Here is a 22,734-nt window from a genome sequence, read left to right on the forward strand (position 1 = left end):
CCCCCACCCATCCACCCACCCAGCACCCTCACCCCCCTCCCCAACCCCACACACCCCACCCGCATGCACACCACCCCCCCACCCCCAATTGCCGATCCACCGGCGGCACAACGGGCCGGGCTCACCCAGTTGCGGGTGGACGCGTGTCTATCGCAGGCCATGGAGAATGATGACAACCCGCCTCCGATGAGCTCCTGGCTCTACATCGTTGGACTATGTCTGACCCATGGCCACAGTACCACCATCCACCCGGACCATCCCTGCATGCGGCTGTGACACTGCAGCGCACGGTCCCGTCCTCTGCCCGGGGGATGTTGATGGCGGCCCAGGGGGAAGGGGGCAGACTCACCTGGGGCTGAGGTAAGACCACCCCTCACACACACACTTGCGCTCAACGTACATGACACCCCCGCACACTTTGGACAGAGCACAAAGGCAGCTTCGGTAGGTGTAACATTGACTTTAATAACCAAAGGAGTTCATGCACGTGCCCTAGCCCCTAAAACTCATCTGTGCCCTGCACCCGTGCCAACTTACTCAGTGTCTAATTGTTTGGCCTTACGGGCCCTTTGACTACGTCTACGTGGTTCCCCAGACGGTACAGCAGAACTGGAGGTGGACTCCTGTGATTACTGCCCTCTGACACTGGATCCCTTTGGCGGCCGTTTCCTGGGGCGTCCTGGCCTAGATGGGCCAGGCTGCGGCCCGGGCGACTGGGATGGCGAGCTGCCAGCCTGTCCTGCCCGTTGCCCACCCGATGCACCTGGGACGGAAGGGGGGGAGTCCGAGGTGTCGCGGTGTACCGGGACCTCCCCTACAGAGGGAGCCGGGATGGACCACACCACCTCCTCCTCCCTCGGGGTGCCCGATGGCCCCCAGGCCTCTACATGGGTGGGGGATGCGAACGGACTGGCCATCCGACGCGCCCCCGACATCTGGCGCTGCCAGTCCTGGAGGCCCGTGCTGGTATCGACAGGGGTCTGCAGGTTTGCAGCCATGGAGCCCAGGGGGTTGTCGAACCCTGTCTGTGACAGTGCGACGCCAGCTCGCACATGGCCACTGGCGCCGATGCCCTCAGCGATGGCCTGCTGAGACTGGGCCATGGCCTGCAGAGACTGGGCCATGGCCTGCAGAGACTGGGCTATGGCCTGCTGAGACTGGGCCATGGCCTGCTGAGACTGGGCTATGGCGTTGAGCGCCTCTGCCATCTGGCACTGGCTCATGGCCTCCTGTGAGAGGGCAGCCATTTCCTGGGCCACAGACGCCGCCTGCACGGAAGGCCCCAGGCCTCGCAAACCGTTCCCCATGTCTGACACCGTCGCACCCATTGCCTCCACCGCGGACGCCACCCGTGCGGTGTCGGCCTGGGTGGCACGCATGACCGGGACCACTCCCAGCTCCTGGACGCGGGTGGACTCCTCCACCTGCGACCGCAGCCGCCGCAAGCCACCCGTCACCCTCTTCGCTCGTCTCCGTGTCGGTGGTTGCATCGGATCTATGTGTGGGTGTGGTAACTGCAGGAACCCGGGATCCATCTGGGCGGCAGATGTTCGCTTGGCCTGGGCTGCCCTCCGACCGCCCGGTCCCTCTGCTGCTCCTACCTCCACCTGCTGTACCGGGACGGCTGTGTTGTGCGCACCAGTGAGTGTACCAGACGCCTCATCACTAAAGTGCCCAACCGTGGTGAGTGTTTCTGCGATGGTGGAGGGTGTTGGTGACAGCAGTGGCGTTGTGTCGTGCTCTTCGTCCCACTCTGAGTCCATGGCACTTTGGGGTGGGGGTTCGTCTCCACCCATCCACTCTGAGTCACTGTCCGGTATTTCGTCTTCCCGGGTAGGGGTGTCCTGGGTAGTGCTGTCCCGGGTAGTGCTGTCCCGGGTAGTGCTGTCCCGGGTAGTGGTGTCCCGGGTAGTGGTGTCCCGGGTAGGGGTGTCCTGGGTAGTGGTGTCCCGGGTAGGGGTGTCCTGGGTAGTGGTGTCCCGGGTAGGGGTGTCCTGGGTAGTGGTGTCCCGGGTAGGGGTGTCCTGGCTCGGATGTGACGGGGGCCTGTGGCTGCCCCCCTCATCGCTGGGTGGTCGCTCCCGCACGTGACGGGGGTGTCGTCTCCCTGTTGCTCTAGGTCTCTCCGTCTCCCGTGGTCTCCGAGGGGCATCCTGCGGGCGTCGCATGCTGGAGGGTGCGGGTCTCTCCGTCTCCCGTGGTCTCCGAGGGGCATCCTGCGGGCGTCGCATGCTGGAGGGTGCGGGTCTCTCCGTCTCCTGTGGTCTCCGAGGGGCATCCTGCGGGCGTCGCATGCTGGAGGGTGCGGGTCTCTCCGTCTCCTGTGGTCTCCGAGGGGCATCCTGCGGGCGTCGCATGCTGGAGGGTGCGGGTCTCTCCGTCTCCTGTGGTCTCCGAGGGGCATCCTGCGGGCGGTGTGCATCTGCGGGGATGGGTGCCTGGACGTTTGGTCCTGCGATACACAATGAAGCATGCATGGTTAGACATCAGGCAGTGATCAGGTGATACGGGGGAGGGGGATATGGGGACGGGCTGTTGGTGGCTCACTTGCTCGTGGGGCCCCGACCTCTGCATCAGCAACCTCCCGGTCCTCAGGTCCGCCAGCCAGTTCCAGGGCCCTTTCCTCGTGTACGGTCAGTGGCCTCTCATCAGCGGGCCCTCCTCCAGTCCTCACATGCTCCCTATTGTTGTGTGCGCGCTTCTCCTGGGGGGGGGGGGGTGGTGGCAGGGGTAAAAGGCAACAGTGTTAGGCAGGTATATGAATGCACGCCATCGGTTGCGCGTGCATTGCAGAGGTTAAGGTTAGGGCTGGATTCACTTGGGGATATGGGGGAGGGGGGGATATGGGGGAGGGGGTGATATGGGGGAGGGGGGATATGGGGGAGGGGGGGATATGGGGGAGGGGGGATATGGGGGAGGGGGGGATATGGGAGATATGGGGGAGGGGGGATATGGGGGAGGGGGGATATGGGGAGGGGGGATATGGGGGAGGGGGGGTATGGGGGAGGGGGATATGGGGGAGGGGGGAATATGGGGGAGGGGGGGATATGGGGGAGGGGGGGATATGGGGGAGGGGGGATATGGGGGAGGGGGGATATGGGGGAGGGGGGGATATGGGGGAGGGGGGATATGGGGGAGGGGGGGATTTGGGGGAGGGGGGATATGGGGGAGGCTCACCCTGCCTGCTCTGACGAGGTCGTTCACCTTCTTGTGGCACTGGGTGCCTGTCCGTGGTGTTAGGGCCACAGCGGTGACGGCCTCTGCCACCTCCCTCCACAGACGCCGGCTGTGGCGTGGGGCAACTCTGCGGCCGTGCCCGGGATACAGGGCGTCCCTCCTCTGCTCCACCGCGTCCTGGAGCGCCTCCACATCGCGTGACTCGAACCTCGGGGCTGAGCGACGGCCAGCCATCAAGTCGGGTGTTGCGGTCGGCTGTTCCGGTCGGGTGGGGGGGAGCTGCGCGGCCTTATGAGCCGTCACGCCGTGCAGCGCGTATGACGCTGCACGGCGTGAACCACTGCGCAAGCGCGGATCCCGTTACGTCGCTGCTAGCCCATTTCAGGCCGCAGACTATCGGCCCATTTTTATGACGTGACGCAAGTGGGATTTGCGCCGTTTTTTGCGCCGATCGGCGGACTTTCCGCCGATAATGGAGAATTTCGCCCAGGGTTTTTGTATTTCCCTCAGTTAAGGGGAAAACCCTGCTCACTCGTTACTTGGGGAGCTCATATTCAGAGGAGGTCACCTGGAATCTAATTGTCGTGAAACTGTGACCTCCTTAAGGGTTATACGTGACTTAGACATTTCATAGATAGGGGCTGAGCATGAGAAAGCATATTTCAGGTCTTTAATTGAGTGTAGGTTGGTTACAAATATTTTCTTCCAGGGCAACAGGCTGACACAGTGTCAGCACTGCTGCCTCATGGCGCCGAGGACCCGGGTTCGATCCCGGCCCCGGGTCACTGTCCATGTGGAGTTTGCACATTCTCCCTGTGTGTGCATGGGTCTCACAACCTAAAAGGATGTGCATGGTAGGTGTATTGGCCATGCTAAATTGTCCCTTAATTGGAAAATAGGAATTGGATGCTCTAAACTTATTAAAAAATATATTTTCTTCTTTGGGCACTAATCTAATGCATCAAATGTCCAATCACATATCTTCATATTTCAGTGGAAATATTTTTTGTTTTGTAGGTCCACTGAGCTGTTATGTTGACTATAACCATACAATGGATTGCATTTGGAAGGAGAGAAGCAACAACAGCCACATTACACTGAAAGTCTATCGGTAAGCACTTTCCACTGACAAACCAGCTCCTGTGTAATCCCAAAGCATTCAGATTCAGTGCCAAGAAATTAGTACCTGGCCATGAGCCAGATTCACCTTGGAGGCCTGGGTTCAAATCCAGTCCATACAGACCTCAGTAAACCCGTCCTTGCGAAAAAAGTTTAGGCTGTTTCAACCTGCATTCCCATGATTTCCAGTGAGAGAACTGATCGACCTGTCCTGGGGGTGCTTCCAAGGATATAGTAGGTGCTTTATTCTAGTCCATACTGAACCCGCAGCAGGAATGTTTGATCGGCAGCGGAAGAACAAAAGGATTCAGACCACGAATTGGCCTTTCTGCCCCTCAGATCTTCTTCACCATTCTAATCATGATACATCTTCCTGCACTACCCATATCCCTTAAGTTCCTCAGTATCCAAAACTCTAGCAGTCCCTGACTTGAATATACTCAACGACTGAGCACCAGTGCGTGCTGGTGTAGAGAATTCCAAAAGATTTTAACCCTTTGAGTTCTCCCCACCTCAGTCCTAAATGGCTGACTGTCCTAAATTCAGAGATTGTGGCCTCCTCGTTCTCGGCTTCCGACAGGAAAAATATTTTCTGACCAGCTACTGGACACTATCAAGTCCCTTAAAAATTTTGCATGTTTTAATGAGATCACCCCTCATTCTTCCAAACTCTAGAGAATAGAATGCTAATCTACTTCATCTCCCCTCATAAGATAATTTCCTTATTCCAGGAATCAGTCGAGAAAGCCTCTGCTACATACCCATATTGTCAATAGACACATATTCCCCACTACTTCAGGATTTTTTTTGTCTTGTGCTGTACAAGTAAAAAGGCCAAAACTCACCCAGTATCCACCATGGGCAGACCACACGACACATGCTGAAATGAATTAAAACAAAGTTCAAGTATCTAATGCAGATTTAATTTAAAGAAAACACTAATTCATAAAAAAACACTGCATTTACATTTATTCAGGAGCTAATCCTGTGTAAACACAAACATTTTATTCAAATGCTGAATCCAAATGCTGAAACAAACATTTGTATTCATAACCCCACATCAAACAAGAAATCTCACCACTTGGAGCTCTCAATCAAACAGTGAATCCTACTGTTATAGTGGTAGATTGTGAAATCAACCATAGCCATACAAATCATATAATGCTAACCCTAAGGCGTAAGTCAACAGACAGGGTGAAAATTTCAAACAGCAGAATTTTTTTTAATTTAAAGGTCAGCGGAATTAAATGCCTTGGCATCTCCAACAGGTTAATCGATTTTTTATGCACATCCGTGCCTACTTTTAACATTCCCAAAGGGAACTTAACCGCTCCACAAAAAGAGCAGCTGACCTCTTCCCAAAGTATCCCTAGATCTGTCCAAAAGGGTACCTTACCTCTCCAAATAACTCTGACAGCTTTATAGCTTCTCTTGAAAAGTATAAAGCCTACAAGCCACATTTTGTTCATTCCGCTCGCGAAAATTGGATCTATTTAAAGCCAGAGGCACTTTACAGGTGTGGCTACCTTTGTGAATCACTGAAGTGTCAACTACACCTACACAAGCACCCCACCCATCCTGTTTTTTTCTCATGTCTTTATCCAATCCTTTATTACCAGGATAACCTCTCCACTTTACCAGCTTGCCGAGATCTTCTAAACGTCTAGTACCTTGGAATCTCTCAAGCACATCTCCTTAATGGTCACTAGATCCAACCCACTAACTTATAAATGTGTTATTAATGCATTTATTTTGTTGTGAATGCTTTATGTTTTCAAATATAGCACCTTTGGTTTAATAAATTTTTGTCTTTCCTGTTGTCACCCTCGTCACTGATGCCCAATTATTATTTCTAAGTTCGAATCAGAGAATAGAATCAAAAAGTGCAGAAGGAAGCCATTTGCCCATCATGCCTGTTCTTTGAAGGAGATGTCCCATTAGGCCTACTCACCTGCCCGTTCCCCAAAACGCTCATCTTTAAGCATATATATAGGGTACGATTCTCCGGCCTCGTTGCTCTCTCGCTTGAGTGAAACGAGGCCGGTGAATAGCAGGAGAGGCGGAAAACGGGAACCGTGCTGAGCATCAAACCGTTTGCGATGCAACTGGCCCCCTCCCTTAGGCAAAATCGGGATCCTGCCATAGCGTGGTGAGAAACCAAGTATCACCATTTAAGCCTGATTTCCATACAATTAACAGGAGCCACCCCATAAGGGCTACCGTGGGGGGCTATGGGGGGGGGGGGGGGGGGGGTGCAGACATGTGCGGGTCTGCCATGCCAACCCTTGGACCGTGTGTTCCCGTACTGGGGGCAACCCACCCCTGCCTGTCTTCTGCACCGACCACCCACAGCTCCCACTGACCGCCAAGGCCTCTGGCCGTGTGCTGAAGGCTAATCCTAATAGGGAATTGGCAATCATGGTTAAGTGAGCACTTCACACATCCCAAGTGGATCCACGCGAGTGGGCTGGCCGTGTAGCATGTGGGGCTCATTGCCGAGCATCCCAATCACACCTTAATGCATGGGCAGTGTGCTTGAACACTGGGGAAGGCAGCACCATCCCCTGGGTATTCAGCGACGCAGCAGCTAACCTCCGAACACCCAGGGGATGGGCCCCAGCTGCACGTCTGTGGCCGGGTGCATGTGGTCAGGGCATGTTGGGTGGGGGGGGGGGGAACGACATGCCTGGGGAGATGGGGTATGGGATTGGTAGTTGGCCCGCACTATGGAACAAAGAAGCAGAGGCGGCATATTGGTCATGTTGAGGGTATTTTAATATTCCTCATCCAAGTGTATACCAGTGCCCCACTATCCCGATGGTGCCGTCTCGCTATCCCCACTCTCCCCCTCAAATCCGGCACAAAGCCCCCTCCCCAATACACACCGCACTCCTTACCCCCCCGCCCCCTCCCTTTGCCTTCTTTGCTTTCACGCTACGTCGAGATGTATACCCAGGATGCATATCAGAGGTAGAGGCAGCCAGCTGCTTACCTCGTCCTGTGGCCTTCGATGGTGGGCATCCTCTGGGGTCAGAGGGCCCCGGCGCACTTGTCAATGGCATATGTACAGCTGTGCCGCCCTGTTCCGGATGCTGGCTTGCTGGCAATGAGATGCATCCTCATCAGAGAGGTGGAACCCGGGGGAGCTGGTGGCCACTGTTGCCAGTCCCTAGGATGGGCCCTGGATGCCACTCAGCGCCCCTTCCTCCCGGGGGGTGCCCATAGGACCTAGGGTTCACCTTGGGGCAGAGGTGCAGCTGGCTTGAGCGCTGACTGCCCCTGTCTCATCTGGCCCTGCCAACCCTTGTGGCTCCCCAATGTCTGCACCATCATGTCAACACCCTCAGCGATGCTCCTCAGTGATCGGGCCATGGTCTGTAGTGACCCGGCAATACCCACCTGCGACTGGGACAAGCCGCGCCTCGGCTATTCACATCTGAGAGCGGGACATGTCCCGCAACAGTTCATCAGCCTGGTACTGAGTCACGTCCTCCAGCGAGACAGACATTCTGCCAAGGCACTCAGCCATGGTTATCGCTGACTGCGCCATGCCTTGGACACCTTCACTAATGGTGCTGACATCATGCACCAAGCTTTCCAATGCGGTCGCTACCCTAGCAGTGTTGGCCTCGGTGCCATGCATTGCTGACGGCATCTCCTGCGCCCGTAGCCTCTGGGACTCTTCAAATTGACTATGGAGCTGCAGGAGTGTCGCTGACATCTTCTTCTGGATGTCCCAGCTGCTCCCTAACATCTCCATCAGCTCCGGGTAATCCTGTTCCAGAGGCTCAGCATCTGACTGGGACCCAGCTGGGTCCTGGGACCCAGCAGACCTCTGACTGTGTCTTGCCTGGGAGTTCCTGCCTCCACCTGATGTACATCGGCAGTTGTGTGGTGCTCACCAGATTGTGCCCCCAGAAGGCTGCCTAACGAGGTGCGTGGATCTGCGTGAGTGGAGGGTGGGGATGACAGCTGTGAAGCATCGACTGTGGAACCCTCGGAGCTCTCCATCCTCTCATGGGAGGCAGGGGAGAGGCCACCACGGATGGGCCGGCGCTGTCGGCTGGTGGACCTGCGGGAGAATGAACACTTATCATAGAATCATAGAATCATAGAATTTACAGTGCAGAAGGAGGCCATCATTTCCATCGAGTCTGCACCGGCCTTGAAAAGAGCACCCTACCCAAGCCCACACCTCCACCCCATCCCGGTAACCCAGTAACCCCACCTAACCTTTTTAGACACTAAGGGCAATTTAGCATGGCCAATCCACCTAACCTGCACATCTTTGGACTGTGGGAGGAAACCGGAGCACCCGGAGGAAACCCGCACAGACACGGGGAGAACGTGCAGACTCCGCACAGACAGTGGCCCAAGCTGGGAATCGAACCTGGGACCCTGGAGATGTGAAGCAACTGTGTTAACCTATGTCCCACCATGCCCCCCAGTGCCCCCCAGTGCTACACTGCCCTTGGTCCGTGGGAGGGAGTGGTCAGTCTGTATGACAATAACAACTCACGTGTGACAGTCCATCCGGGTGGGGCCCGGTGGATCCCCACCTCTGCGGCGTCGCCGACCTCCGCATTGGTGACTACTCTGTCCTCTGCCACTGTCGTCACCTCCAGGGCCTGTTCCTCGAATATCATGAGAATTCTTATGTCCGGCACCCCTCCGCCATCTGGACCCTCTCCCGTCGATTGTGGGAGAGCTTCTTCTGTGGAGACACATAGAAGGTATTATTAGCCACACGCATGGTTCACAGTGCTGGCAGGGGAGGGTTTGAAGGGAGGGTTGGGGTGAAGGGAGGGGGGGTGTGGGGCAGATGGAAGGTCTTGGGTGGGGTGGGGGGGCTGGTCACGTTGGGGGGTGGTGTCAACTCACCTGTGCTGCATGGTTCAGGTCATTGACCTTGCTGCACTGGAAGCCATGCTTATAGCCGCTGCCCTGTGGCTCACCCTCCGGGACCCTCAGGGGGACAGGACATCCCTCCTGGCCTCCACTGCATCTATGATCCTCCCCAGGTTCACGTTTCCAAACCTTGGCACCGGTCGTCTCAGCGCCATGGCTGCGAGCTGAGTGCGGTTGGCTGTGCATGTGCTGTTTAAGTGCTTCTCGACCTTGTTAGCAGAGAGCTGGCGAGCGCGGTCCCGGCGAATTGGCTGGTGAGCCTCCATTTGCGACGTGAAGCCCACGAGGCCTCATTAAGTGGACTAATTTACATTGAATAGCGTTGCCAGCCTCATCTGCCTCCATTCTCCTCATCTGCCTCCATTCTTGATTCCTTTGTGATTATCTTAAGTCTGTTTCCACTGGTTATTGACCCTCATTTATCCCTTTTTACTCCATCAAAACCTGCTATACTTTCAAACAATTATATCAAATCTCACCTGAACTTTCTCCGTTGTAAAGAGAATAATCCCATCTTCTCCAGCCCCCCTCACCCCCACCGACCATCACCCCCCCCCCCCCCCCACACATAATTGGAAGCCCCCAATGAGGTTTCCTGGAGGTCCCACCCCTGGCAGTGCCAACCTGTCAGTGCCAACCCAGGTTGGCACTGTCAGGTTTGCACTGCCAGGGTGCCAGCCATGTCCCTCGCCACCCGGGGCAATACTCACCTCCGAGCCCCGGACGTGGTTTCATTTTTGGAAACCAGGAGTGATTCCTGCCAGTGTGACATCACATCGGCAGTGATGGGGAACATTCGGCAGACTCAGAAGCAAAGGCATGAAGCCATATTTGAACATTAAAAGCCATGCAAAAGCATGGTAACATGGGTGCTAATCTGATTATGTTCTCGGCAGTGGCGGGGAAGATCTCAAAGTGAGATCTCGCCGGTGAATATCCTGTTATGACCCTTTCATGAAAGGGGATTTGCGAAGAGGGCCGGAAAATCGCCCCCAATATTTGAGCTGGGATCGAACCAGTGTTTTATAACTAGCATAACGTCCTTGCTTCATAGTTCTTTGAGGAGGTAACAAGGAAGTTAGACAAAGGAGAACCAGTGGATGTGATTTATTTAGATTTCCAGAAGGCCTTTGACAAGGTGCCACATAGGAGATTGTTAAATAAGTTAAAAGCCCGTGGTGCTAAGGGTAAAATCCTGGTAAGGATAGAGGATTGGCTGACAGGCAGAAGGCAGAGAGTGGGGATAAAGGGGTCTTTTTCAGGGGCCTGTGCTGGAACCACAACTTTTCACCATATACATTAATGATCAGGAAGAAGGAACTGAAGGTACTGTTGCTAAGTTTGCAGATGATACAAAGATCTGTAGAGGGACAGATAGTATTGAGGAAGCAAGGGGGCTGCAGAAGGATTTGGACAGGCTAGGAGAGTGGGCAATGAAGTGGCAAATGAAATACAATGTGGAAATGTGTGAGGTTCTGCACTTTGGAAGGAGGAATTTAGGCACTATTTTCTAAATGGGGAAATGCTTAGGAAATCAGAAGCACAAAGGGACTTGGGAGTCCTTGTTCATGATTCTCTTAAGGTTAACGTGCAGGTTCAGTTGGCAGTTAAGAAGGCAAATGCAACGTTAGCATTTATGTCAAGAGGGCTAGAATACAAGACCAGGGAGGTACTTCTGAGGCTGTGTAAGGCTCTGGTCAGACCTCATTTGGAGTATTGTGAGCAGTTTTGGGCCCCGTATCTAAGGAAGGATGTGCTGGCCTTGGAAAATGTCCAGAGGAGGTTCACAAGTATGGTCCCTGGAATGAAGAACTTGTCGTATGAGGAACGGTTGAGGACTCTGGGTCTGTACTCGTTGGAGTTTAGAAGGATGAAGGAGAATCTTATTCAAACTTACAGGTTACTGCGAGGCCTGGATAGACTGTACATGGAGAGGATGTTTCCACCTGTAGGAGAGACTAGAACCAGAGGACACCTTCTCAGACTAAAGGGACGATCCTTTAAAACAGAGATGAGGAGGAGCTTCTTCAGCCAGAGGGTGGTGAATCTGTGGAACTCTTTGCCGTAGAAGGCTGTGGAGACCAAATCACTGAGTGTCTTTAAGACAGAGATAGATAAGTTCTTGATTAATAAGGGGATCAGGGGTTATGGGAAGAAGGCAGGAGAATGGGGATGAGAAAATATCAGCCATGACTGAATGACGGAGCAGACTCGATGGGCCGAGTGGCCTAATTCTGCTCCTATGTCTTATGGTCTTATGCGGCTGGATTCTCCTTTGCCCGACGCCGATATCGTAATCGGCGATCAGGCGGAGAATCGACTCCGACACCCAAAATGGGGCCAGCGCCGGTTTGACACCAGTCAGCCATGGTCTGCCCCCTCTGAAATGCCATTGGCGCGTCATCGGCAGGCCCTCCCGCGATGCTCTGCCCCCGATGGGCCGCGTTCCCGACGGCGCAGGACACGTGGGGTCTCAGCGGTCGGGCGCCCGTCGTGGTGGCTGCGGACTGTGTCCAGCGCCACCGCACTCAGCCGGAATCCGTGCTACTGGCTGGAGGAGGCTTCCGTAGGGCTGGGGGGACTGATGGGGGGTGGCCTGTGTGGTTGCAGATGGCGGGTCTGGTCCGCGCACGACCGGCGCCATGTTGTACGGCGCGATCGCTGCAGCTTGTCAGTCATGCGCATGCGTGGCCAGGGACCCGACCATTCTCTGGCCGTTTTCAGCACGGAAGTGGGAGGTTTCACCCGATGCTGTTGCTATCCCCTCACCGGTTCCGAATTGGTGAAGGATCGCCGCTGTTTTTCCGTCGTCGACCTCCCACAAATTCTCCGTTTGAGCCGGCAATTAGCCGCTGAAACGGAGAATCCAACCCAAGCCGAGGTGAGGACAGGCGTAGAGAACAATTTGAGTGTGGGAGCTTAGTATTTCCAGCACACAACTAGGCGTATCACAACTTGGTTACTGAGCTAATTTCCACAACCCAAAATGTCTTTGTATCACGTTACAAACATAGCCTCCTATTGCTTGGTACCAGCAACGCTAATTCATGAAACATTGCCCCCAAAATCTTCCATTTATGCTTAAAATAAAACTCAATGTGAACAGACCCCTGCACAGCTCTTTAAAGAAATCTTAAGATTCATCAATGAGTCAAAAAGTGTACAATGTTGACCCTTCTTGACCCACGAGCTGATTTTTATCCAAATTGCTACTCTGCTCTACAGCCTCAACATTTCCTATATTGTTTTTGAATTGGCCCTTTTACTCTTTTTGGAATCCTCCCATTAGACCCTATTCATTTAAATCCCTACCTACAACCCTCGTTATTTAATCCACTAGGACACTGAACCATGTCTGATTTAAGTGGGGTCTGTCCCAGTGGAACAGCTCCAGCTTTCCCTAGAATTAGTGCCAAGGCCATATACCTTAGAATAATATTTGATCGCACCCATTTCATGTTGTAAAAGTAAAGGTGAAGCTGGCGGTCATAAGCAACTTGTTACCTCTAAATGGGGATCTGCCCCAAAAACATTCTGAACAACTGCCTTTGCCCTGTGCTACTCAGCAGCAGCAAATGCCTGCCAAGTTTGGGAATGTTCTCCAAGAATTATCTCCATTTCAATTACCTCCTTCACTGAGGTGCCATGGGCAGGTTGCTCCACCTGACAGACGTTTCCCTCATTCACAAAGAAACCAAGAACCTCGTACCTGAGGCTCATCCAGCAATTGACCTGGAGTCTGTGTATCCCTCTGACTCGCCGTCACATCCTTCTGTCCATGACCAGTGACCAGACCTGTACCACTAAGAGGCTTGACTATCTCCTAGACCAAAGTATCTAGGTAACTCCCCCACTTCTCCTTCCCGTTCTTCATTACTTTCTCTCGCCGTGCTGTGGTTGTTGCAGCTGTAGTCTTCCGCTGTGCTCTCCCCCACCCCGGTTTGTGTTCTCTTATATTTTCCCCCTTCTGGCTCCCCTCTTTTGCTCTCCCCCCTTCTTCCCCCCATCCCCCTTCTTTACTGCGGCTCCCTTTTCTTTCCTGCTGGATTTGGCTTTGCTCGTCCCCCGAGTCTTCCCTCACTTTTCTCTCTTCTATCTTGTCCTGGCTATTTATCCCTGGCTTTTGGCTAATTATTTAGTTATGTGTTGGCCACAAACAGGTTCGCCCTCCTCCCCATGAAGACATCTGACTGGTCTGATACAGCGAAGACTGCCACTTTCGGGCATGGCTCCACCCTCATCCCCACCACTTTGGACATTGTCTCGAAGAAGGCTATCCAGTACCCAGCAAGTCTGGGGCAAGGCCAGAACATATGGACATGGTGGCCCGGCCTCCTTGGCACCGTTCACATCTATCCTCCACTTCCGGGAAGAACTTACTCATTCGCGTTCTTGTTAAGTGGGCTCTATGTACCACTTTTAGCTGCGTTAGGTCGAGCCTCGAGCATGTGGAGATGGAGTTGACCCTGTGCACTGCTTTGCTCCAGAATCGCCATCCTATTTCAAACCCCAAGTCTTCCTACCATTTCCTCCTTGTCATGTCCAGTTTGGTGTCGGCCCTCTCTATCAGTCGTTCGTACATGTCACTACAGTTCTCTCTGCCTACGATGTCTGCGTCCAGTAGCTCTTCTAATAGTATCTGCCGTGGTGATCGCAGGTATGTCCTTGTCTCCTTCCGTAGGAAGTTTTTCAACTGCAGATATCTGAGTTCATTGCCCTTTGCTAGCTGAAATCGCTCTGTCAGTTCGTCCAGTGTTGTGATTCTACCGTCAATATATAGGTCCCTCTCTGTCAGTGTCTCCCCGTCCTGTCTCCACCTTTTGAAGGTGGCGTCAGTGAGTGCTGGCGTGAACATGTCATTACTGCATCTGGGGGCTTTGTCGGTCAGTCTGAATTGCTGCCGTAGTTGGTCCCAAGTCTGGAGGGTGGCTACCACCACTGGGCTGCTGGAGTGTTTCTTGGGTGGGGATGGTAGTGCCAGCCTGGAGAGGGCCCGGAGCGAGGTCCCCATGCAGGAGGCCTCCTCCCCTTGCACCCACTCGGCTTCGGCTACTTTATCCATCCCATCACTCTTTCCGCTGCCACTGCCCACTGGTAGTATTGTAGGTTTGGGAGGGCTAGCACTCCCCTGGATTTTGTTTTCTGTCGAACCTTCTTTGGGATCCTAGCATTCTTCCCCCCCGCATACAAGTGCAATGATTAATTTTGTTTAAAATAAGACCTTGGGTATGTAGATCGGGATGGATCTAAGTAGGAAGAGGTACCTGGGCAGTACGTTCATTTTGAACGTCTGTACTCTCCCCGCCAGGGAGAGTGGGAGTGTGTTCCATCACTGCAGGTTCTTTTTGACTTCCTCTATCAGACTGGTCAGGTTCCACTTGTGAACCCCCGCCCAGTCATGAGCGATTTGGATCCCCAGATAGCGGAATTTGTGCTGGGCCGGTTTAAACGGCAGTCCTACCAGTGCTGCCCTCCCCCTTGCGGGTTCACCGGGAAAATCTCGCTTTTGCTCATGTTGAGTTTGTAGCCGAGAAGGCACCAAACTCTTTCAGGAGCGCGATGATTCCTTCCATGCTGCTTTGTGGGTCCGAGATGTAGAGGAGCAGGTCATCCGCATAGAGCGCGACTCTGAGCTCTCTGCCTCCTCTTTGGATCCCCCTCCAGTTCTTTGCTGTTCTGAGAGCGATCGCTAATGGTTCGATCGCTGGGGCGAACAGCAACAGGGACAATGGGCATCCCTGCCTGGTGCCCCTGTGCAGCTGAAAGTGCTGGAAGCTGGTGATGTTTGTCCGTACGCTCGCCATGGGAGCGTTGTACAGGAACTTCACCCATGAGGTGAATCCTATTCCGAGCCTGAACCGCTCTAGTACCTCTATGAGGTACTTCCACTCGACTCTGTTGAAGGCCTTTTCTGCGTCCAGGGAGACGATCACCTCAGGTGTTCTCTCCCCAGATGGGGTCATAATCAAGTTCAGCAGGCGTCTGATGTTCGATGTTAGCTGTCTACCTTTGACAAGGCCCGTTTGATCCTCTGCGACCACCTCTGGAACGCAGTTCTCCAGCCTTTTGGCAAGGATCTTGGCCAATATTTTGGTGTCTATGTTTAGTAGTGAGATGGGTCCATCGGGTCTTTGTCTTTCTTAATTATTAGCGAGATTGAGGCTTGTGCTAGCGTGGGTGGCAGTGTGCCCCTTGCCAACGAGTCTGTGAACATCTCCCGCAGGTGCGGGGCCAGTGCTGTCGGGAATGTTTTGTAGAAGTCTGCCAGGAACCTGTCTGGTCCCCATGCCTTCCCCGCCTGCATGGAGCTTATACTTTCCATGATCTCTCCCAGTTCTAGTGGTGCTTCCAGGCCCTGTTTTCTGTCCTCCCCCACAATTGGCATGTCCAGGCCGTCGAGGTACTGTTTCATTCCCGAGTCCCCTGCTGGGGGCTCTGAAGTATACAGTCCCTGGTAAAAGGCCTCAAAGGTTTTGTTAACCTTGTCTGGATCTGTCTATGGTGCGCCTCTGTTATCCCTAATTCCTCTGTTATTCCTAATTTGCGCAATCTCTCTAGGCTGCCTGCTTTCTCAGCTGGTGTGCCAGCAGGTGGCTGGCTTTGTCTCCGTGTTCGTATAGGGTTCCTGTGCCTGGCGGAGTTGGTGTACCGCTTTCCTCGTGACGAGATGGTCAAAGTCCATTCGTAGCTTTTTCCTCTCCGCCAAGAGCTCTACGGTCGGGGCTTCGGAGTATTTACGGTTTATCTCCAGTATGGAGTCGACCAGCTGCTGCCTAGCCGCTCTGTCCTCTCTGTCTTTTCGCACTTTAAAGGTGATAATTTCCCCTCTAATCATGGCCTTCTGCACCTCCCAGAACGTGGAGGGTGAGATCTATCCGTTTTGGTTATTTTTCCTTTGTTAGGGGGTCGTCCAAGATGGCTGCAGTCACTGCTCTCCCCATGCAGTCGGGTCCCTGCTCTCCGGGGTTTGCCTTTGTTAGGGGGCTGTCCAAGGTGGCCACTGTCACTGCTCTCCCCATGCCGTCGGGTCCCTGCGCTCCGGGGTTTCCCTTTGTTAGGGGGCTGTCCAAGATGGCTGCTGTCACTGCTCTCCCCATGCAGTCGGGTCCCTGCTCTCCGGGGTTTGCCTTTGTTAGGGGGCTGTCCAAGATGGCCACTGTCACTGCTCTCCCCATGCGGTCGGGGTTTCCCTTTGTCCAGAGGCCACCCAACATGGCCGTCAACTGTGCATCCGTCATGTGGATATGCCGCTGCACTCTGGGGTTTCTTGTACAAACTGTAGGTTGTTGATTGTGTAGCTGTATTTGTTACTGTTCCCATGATCCTCCCCATACTCTCCAACGGATCTGACACAGGTCATTCGCATAAACCGATACCCAATGTTCCCAACTCCCCCTCACAATCCCCTTCCACTCCGCAGATCCCCTAAGTGCCATCGCCAACGGTTCAATCGCCAACACAAATAGCAACGATGACAGTGGACATGCCTGCCTCGTACCTCTGTACCACCCAAAACTTTGTGAGCTCATTCTGTTCGTGGCAACGCATGCCACTGGAGCTGCATATAACAAGTGGACCCACGCCACAAACTTCGGTCCAAATCCAAACCTATCCAGAATTTCAATTAAATACCTCCATTCCACCTGTTCAAAGGCCTTCTCCACATCCATGGAGACAACAACCTCCAGCACCTGCCCCTTCGACGGTGTCATTATCACATTCAATAGCCTCCTGATATTATTGTAGAGCTGTCTGCCTTTTACAAAACCCATTTGGTCTTCTGCTACCATCTCTGGAACAAATCCCTCCACCCTTCCCACCAACACCCTGGCCAGCACCTTCACATCAGTATTTAACAATGAAATGGACCTATACGATCCACACTCCAACAGATCCTTCCTATTTTTCGGGATTAATGCAATCAACATCTGAGTTAATGTCTCTGGTAACTCCCCCCTTCTACACAGTTTCATTAAACATCATCAATAAGTGCGGTGCCAGTTCTATTGCAAACGCCTTGTAGAATTCCGCTGGAAAGCCATCAGCCCTCGGCACGTTCCCTGACTTCATTTCCCAAATACTTTCAATTATCTCTTTCAAGCCCAATGGTTCTTCCAATGCTTACCTCATCTCTTCCTTCAGCCTCTGGAACTCCAAGCTTTCTAGGAACCTACCCATGTCCTCTCCCGTTCCATATGGTATTACCCTATATAACTTCTCGTAATATCTCCAGAACGCATCATTTATCTCCCCCAGTTCTGATACTACTTCTTCCCTCTTCGTTCTTACTTTTAAAATTTCTCTGGATGCAGCCTGCTTCCTTAGCTGGTGGGACAACATACAGCTTGCCTTCTCCCCATACTCGTCTTGCATTCCTCTCACTCTTCTTAACTACCCCACTGCCTTCCCTGTCGTCAGCCTATCAAACTGTCCCTGCAACCACTTTCTCACCGCCAGCAGCTCCTTTGTAGGGGCCCCTGCATATTTTTTGTGCACCTCAACTATCTCCTCCAACATCCGTCCATACTCTTCCCTCAACCTCCTGTCTCTATGCGCTTTAAATGAGATTGGTCCCCCTCGGACCAATAGTGATCTTCAACTATCCTAAATTGTGGCCGCTGACACCTCACCGGTTCTGGTTCTCCACATACTCACCTTCTCACAAACACCCTTGTCTTTCAAAAGCCAAACCTCCAACCAGGTCTCTGCACCCACCTCTCGCTAAACCTCACCTCCATCCAATGCGGTGCATGGTCAGATACTACGATTCCCACATACTCTGCCTCCACCATCCCCAAAAGCACTGCCCGGCTCACCACGAAGAAATCAATCCTCGAGTATGCCTTATACACATGTGAGAAGAAGGAGTACTCCCTCTTCTCCGGATTCCTAAACCTCCAGGGGTCAACCATTCCCATTCGTTCCATAAACCCTCCCAGCTCCTTTGCTATCTTCAGCCTTTCCATTGACTTGGGGCACGACCTGTCCACCCTCGGCTCCATCACACAATTGAACTCTCCACTCATAATCACACCCAGCAGTCTGCTCACAAACCCTACATCATCCAATTTGGTGCATATACGTTGACTAGCACCACCGGCGTTCCCTCTAACACGGCACTCACTATTATATACCTCCCTCCCAGGTCTCGTACCTCCCTAGCTCTCACAAGCCCCATTCACATTCATCAAAATGGACACACCCCATGCCTCGAATCAAACCCCACATGGAATACTAGTCCCAGACATCCCTTCCTCAGCCGAAACTGGGGCAACATTCTCCGACCCCCCGCCGGGTCGGAGAATCGCCGGGGGCTGGCATGAATCCCGCCCCCGCCGGTTGCCGAAGTCTCCGGCACCGGAGATTCGGCAGGGGCGTGAATCGCGCCGCGCCGGTTGGCGGGCCCCCCCGCTCGATTCTCCGGCCCGGATGGGCCAAAGTCCCGCCGATAAATTTCCTGTCCCGCCGACGTAAATTGAACCACCTACCTTACCGGCGGGACAAGGCGGCGCGGGCGGGCTCCGGGGTCCTGGGGGGGGCGCGGGGCGATCTGGCCCCGGGGGGGGTGCCCCCACGGTGGCCTGGCCCGCGATCGGGGCCCACCGATCCACGGGCGGGCCTGTGCCGTGGGGGCACTCTTTTCCTTCCGCCTCTGCCACGGTCTCCACCATGGTGGAGGCGGAAGAGACTCCCTCCACTGCGCATGCGCGGGAAACTGTCAGCGGCCGCTGACGCTCCCGCGCATGCGCCGCCCGGAGATGTCATTTCCGCGCCAGCTGGCGGGGCAACAAAGGCCTTTTCCGCCAGTTGGCGGAGCGGAAATTCCTCGGCCCCCAAAGATGCGGAGCATTCCGCACCTTTGGGGCGGCGCGATGCCCGTCTGATTGGTGCCGTTTTGGGCGCCAGTCGGCGCACATCGCGCCGTTTCGGGAGAATTTCGCCTCAGATCTTTGACTCGCAGGTGCGTCTCTGTAGGAAGATCACCTCAGCCTTCAAACTATTCAGGTGTGCAAAGGCCCGGGATCTCTTAATCGGCCCATTTAACCACCGAACATTCCACAAAACTGCACTGTAAATTCTATGATAATCTATGATAATCTATGAAACAAATCGTCTACGCCTCAATTCCCCTCTATCATCCGCCTTCATCCTCATTCAGCTCAGCTTCTCCTAATACCGCCCTATAATCGGAATTCTGCAGGGATTAATATGGAGTAACTGACACCTCAAAGCCTGTCCACCATGTACAAGGCATAAGTCAGGAGTGTGATAGAACCTTCACTTACCTTGATGAATGTACACTCAAGAAGCTCAATGCCATCCAGGATAAAGCAGCCTGCTTCATTGACACTCCATCCACCACCTTAAGCACTCACTCCCTTCACCTCTGATGCACAGTGGCATCAGTGAGTACCATCTACAATATACAATGCTGCAAATTACCTTCAACAACACCTTACAAACTCACCATCTCACCACCTAGAAGTTCAATGGCAGCAGATGTATGGGAAACCCACTGCCTACAGTACACCTCCAAGCCACATCCCATCCTGACTTGGAACTATATCACCATTCCTTCACTGTTGTTTGATCAAGATCATGACATCCTCCCTAATTTTTTTAAAATGTATTTTGTTACAAACATGTATCAAAACAGGTTATAGCAAATAAACACCCCGGGTAACATACTTCCCAACAATCAACTATACAGTCCGTACAGAATTTTCCCCATTTACATTGACTTGGGGCACAACCTGCATATACGTTGACTAGCACCACCGGCGTTCCATCTAACACAGCACTCACTATTATATACCTCCCTCCCAGGTCTCGTACCTCCCTAGCTCCCACAAACCCCATTCACATTCATCAAAATGGACACACCCCGTGCCTCGAATCAAACCCCACATGGAATACTAGTCCCAGACATCCCTTCCTCAGCCGAATCTGGGGCGACATTCTCCGACCCCCCGCCGGGTCGGAGAATCGCCGGGGGCTGGCGTGAATCCCGCCCCCGCCGGTTGCCGAAGTCTCCGGCACCCCCGCGATGAACAGCCCTCAAACACGGTCACCAACATCGCCCACCTTTTCTCAAACCACCCTGCAGAGCCCCTTAACACATACTTTATCTTCTGTAACCGCAGGAAGTCATACAAGTCGCCCAACCAAGCCGCTACCCCTGGTGGCGATGCTGACCGCCACTCCAGTAAAATCCGCCGCCGTGCAATCAGAGAGGTGAAGGCCACAACATCGGCCTTCCTCCTCTCCATGAGCTCCGGCTTCTCTGAAACCCCAAATATCGCCACGAAAGGGTCCGGGTCCACTTCCTCCTCCACTATCCTGGCTAAGACCATGAACACTCCCGCCCAGAATCTTCCCAATTTTTCACAACCCCAAAACATGTGCGCGTAATTCGTTGGCCCCGCCCACACCTCTCACACTCATCTGCTAACCCCTGAAAGAACCCACTTATTCTCGCCTGAGTCATATGCACCCTGTGCACCACCTTAACCTGTATCAAGTTCATCCTGTACAAGAGGAGGTCTCGTTTACCCCACGCAGTGCCTCACTCCATGCTCCCTAATTGATCTCCTCCCTCAACTCCACTTCCCATTTCTCCCTGATCTTCACCACCCACTCGCCTCCCCACTCCCCCAACCACTTGTTTATATCCCAATTCTTCCCTCCCCTTCCACATCCGGAAGCAGCAGTCACTCCAGCAGGGTGCATCCCGGCAACCTAGGGAATCCCCTCCAGACCTTTCGCATCAAGTCCCTAATCTGCAGATACCTGAACTCATTCCCCCTCGGCAGCTCTACCCTCTCCCTTAGCTCCTCCAGACTGACGAACCCTTCCTCCAAATACAAATCCCTCACCTTGACCAGCCCCACTTCCCTCCACCTCCTGTATACACTATCCATCCCCCCGGCTCAAACCCATGATTCTCGCACAGTGGCGTTAGCACCGACATCTCTTCCACCCTAAAATGCCTTTTCAGCTGATTCCATATCTTCACCGTGGACTGCACCACTGGGCTCCCTGAATACCTACTCGGAGCCATTGGCAATGCTGCCGTCACCATAGCCCTCAAACTAGCCCCTTTACAAGATTCCTCCTCCATCCTGACCCACTCTACCCCTTCTCCTTCCCACCACTGCCGCACCTTGTTCACATTCGCCGCCCAATAATAATGAAGCAAGTTTGGCAACGCCAACCCCCCCTGCTGCCTCTGCCTCTGTAGCAGGGTCCTCCCCACCCTCGGCACCTTCCCCGCACATACAAAGTCACAGATGATTGTGTCCACTTTCCGAAAGAAGACCTTTGGTATAAAGATCGGGAGAGCCTGAAAGATAAACAAGAACCTTGGCAGAATATTCATTTTCACCACTTGGACCCTCCCCGCCAACGTTAAATGCAGTGTATCCCACCTCTTAAGATCCTCCCTGGCTCTTCTACCAGCTTCGTTAAGTTCCACTTATGGAGCCCCGTCCATTCCCTCTCTATCTGAATCCCCAAATACCTAAACCTATCCCTCGCTACTGTAAATGGCATCCCCCCCTAAATTAGCCCGCTGTCCCAGCTCATTCACCGGGAATACCTCGCTTTTCCCTACATTCAGTTTGTACCCCAAGAACTCTCCAATTCTCCCCAGCAGGACCATGGATCCGAAACATACAGCAAGAGGTCATCGGCGTAGAGCGACAGCCGATGCTCCCTCTGTCCCTTCATAATCCCCTGCACTTTGCCGACCCCCTGAGAACCATCGCCAACGGCTCTATGGCCAGCGCAAACAGCAACCCTCCCTAATAGTACTGTGGGTGTACCTACATCACGTGGACCACCGCAGTGATTCAAGGTAGCGGCTCATCACCAGCTTCCCAAGGGAAATTAGGGATGAGTAACAAATGCTGGCCTACCCAATAAAGCCCACATCCTATGAAATAATTTTTTTAAAGTGCACCATACAGATAGCACAAACTACAGCTAAAGTGTGCCAGGGGTGGAGGGAACGAATATTTACATTTCTAAGGCCACATGATGGAAGCTGATGGACAGTTGGCCAAATGTTCTGGGTCATATTATCAGCATTGACGGACATTTGCTTTTTCATCGATCATTTCCAAACAGGCTTAAACCTATTCCGAAGAATAGTTGTACTTTCACACGAAGATCAGTGCTGCCAACAGAGGAGGAGGAATGCGTTCACAGCTACACTTGTACCATGGAATTCAGGATGTTCATCAAGAGTTACAATTTCATTCTGGTTCTTGAGTCAAACAGCCAGGCCAACACATCATACACTTGTACCATTAAGGCATTTGTTCCAGCTCAGAACAGTAAGTGTTAATTTAATGGGGCACTCCTTCTATATCAGTCACTGATTATTTAAAGGGGCATTCCCTCCATAACTGTAAATGTGTGTTTAAAAAGTACTCCCTCCACGAGAATGAGCATGTATTGAAAGGGGTTACGCCCTCCATAACATTGGGTGGGATTTTCCAACCTTTCTTGCTGAAGGCGTCCCCCTGC

General features: G+C 53.3%; 1 protein-coding gene across 4 annotated transcripts in view; it reads left to right on the forward strand.

Annotated features, from left to right (window-relative positions):
- LOC140394210 (interleukin-21 receptor-like) overlaps positions 1-22,734 on the forward strand; it is a 56,471-nt gene that overhangs the window by 3,592 nt on the left and 30,145 nt on the right. For all 4 annotated transcript variants that reach the window (XM_072481204.1, XM_072481200.1, XM_072481202.1 and 1 more), the window contains exons 2-3: positions 4,195-4,288; positions 22,333-22,541. In XM_072481204.1, coding sequence (XP_072337305.1) covers positions 4,230-4,288; positions 22,333-22,541 — 268 coding nt within the window. In that variant the 5' untranslated portion in view covers positions 4,195-4,229. The remainder of the gene's footprint in view (positions 1-4,194; positions 4,289-22,332; positions 22,542-22,734) is intronic.

Source organism: Scyliorhinus torazame, chromosome 17 (assembly GCF_047496885.1).
Source record: "Scyliorhinus torazame isolate Kashiwa2021f chromosome 17, sScyTor2.1, whole genome shotgun sequence".
NCBI classification, from domain to species: domain Eukaryota; kingdom Metazoa; phylum Chordata; class Chondrichthyes; order Carcharhiniformes; family Scyliorhinidae; genus Scyliorhinus; species Scyliorhinus torazame.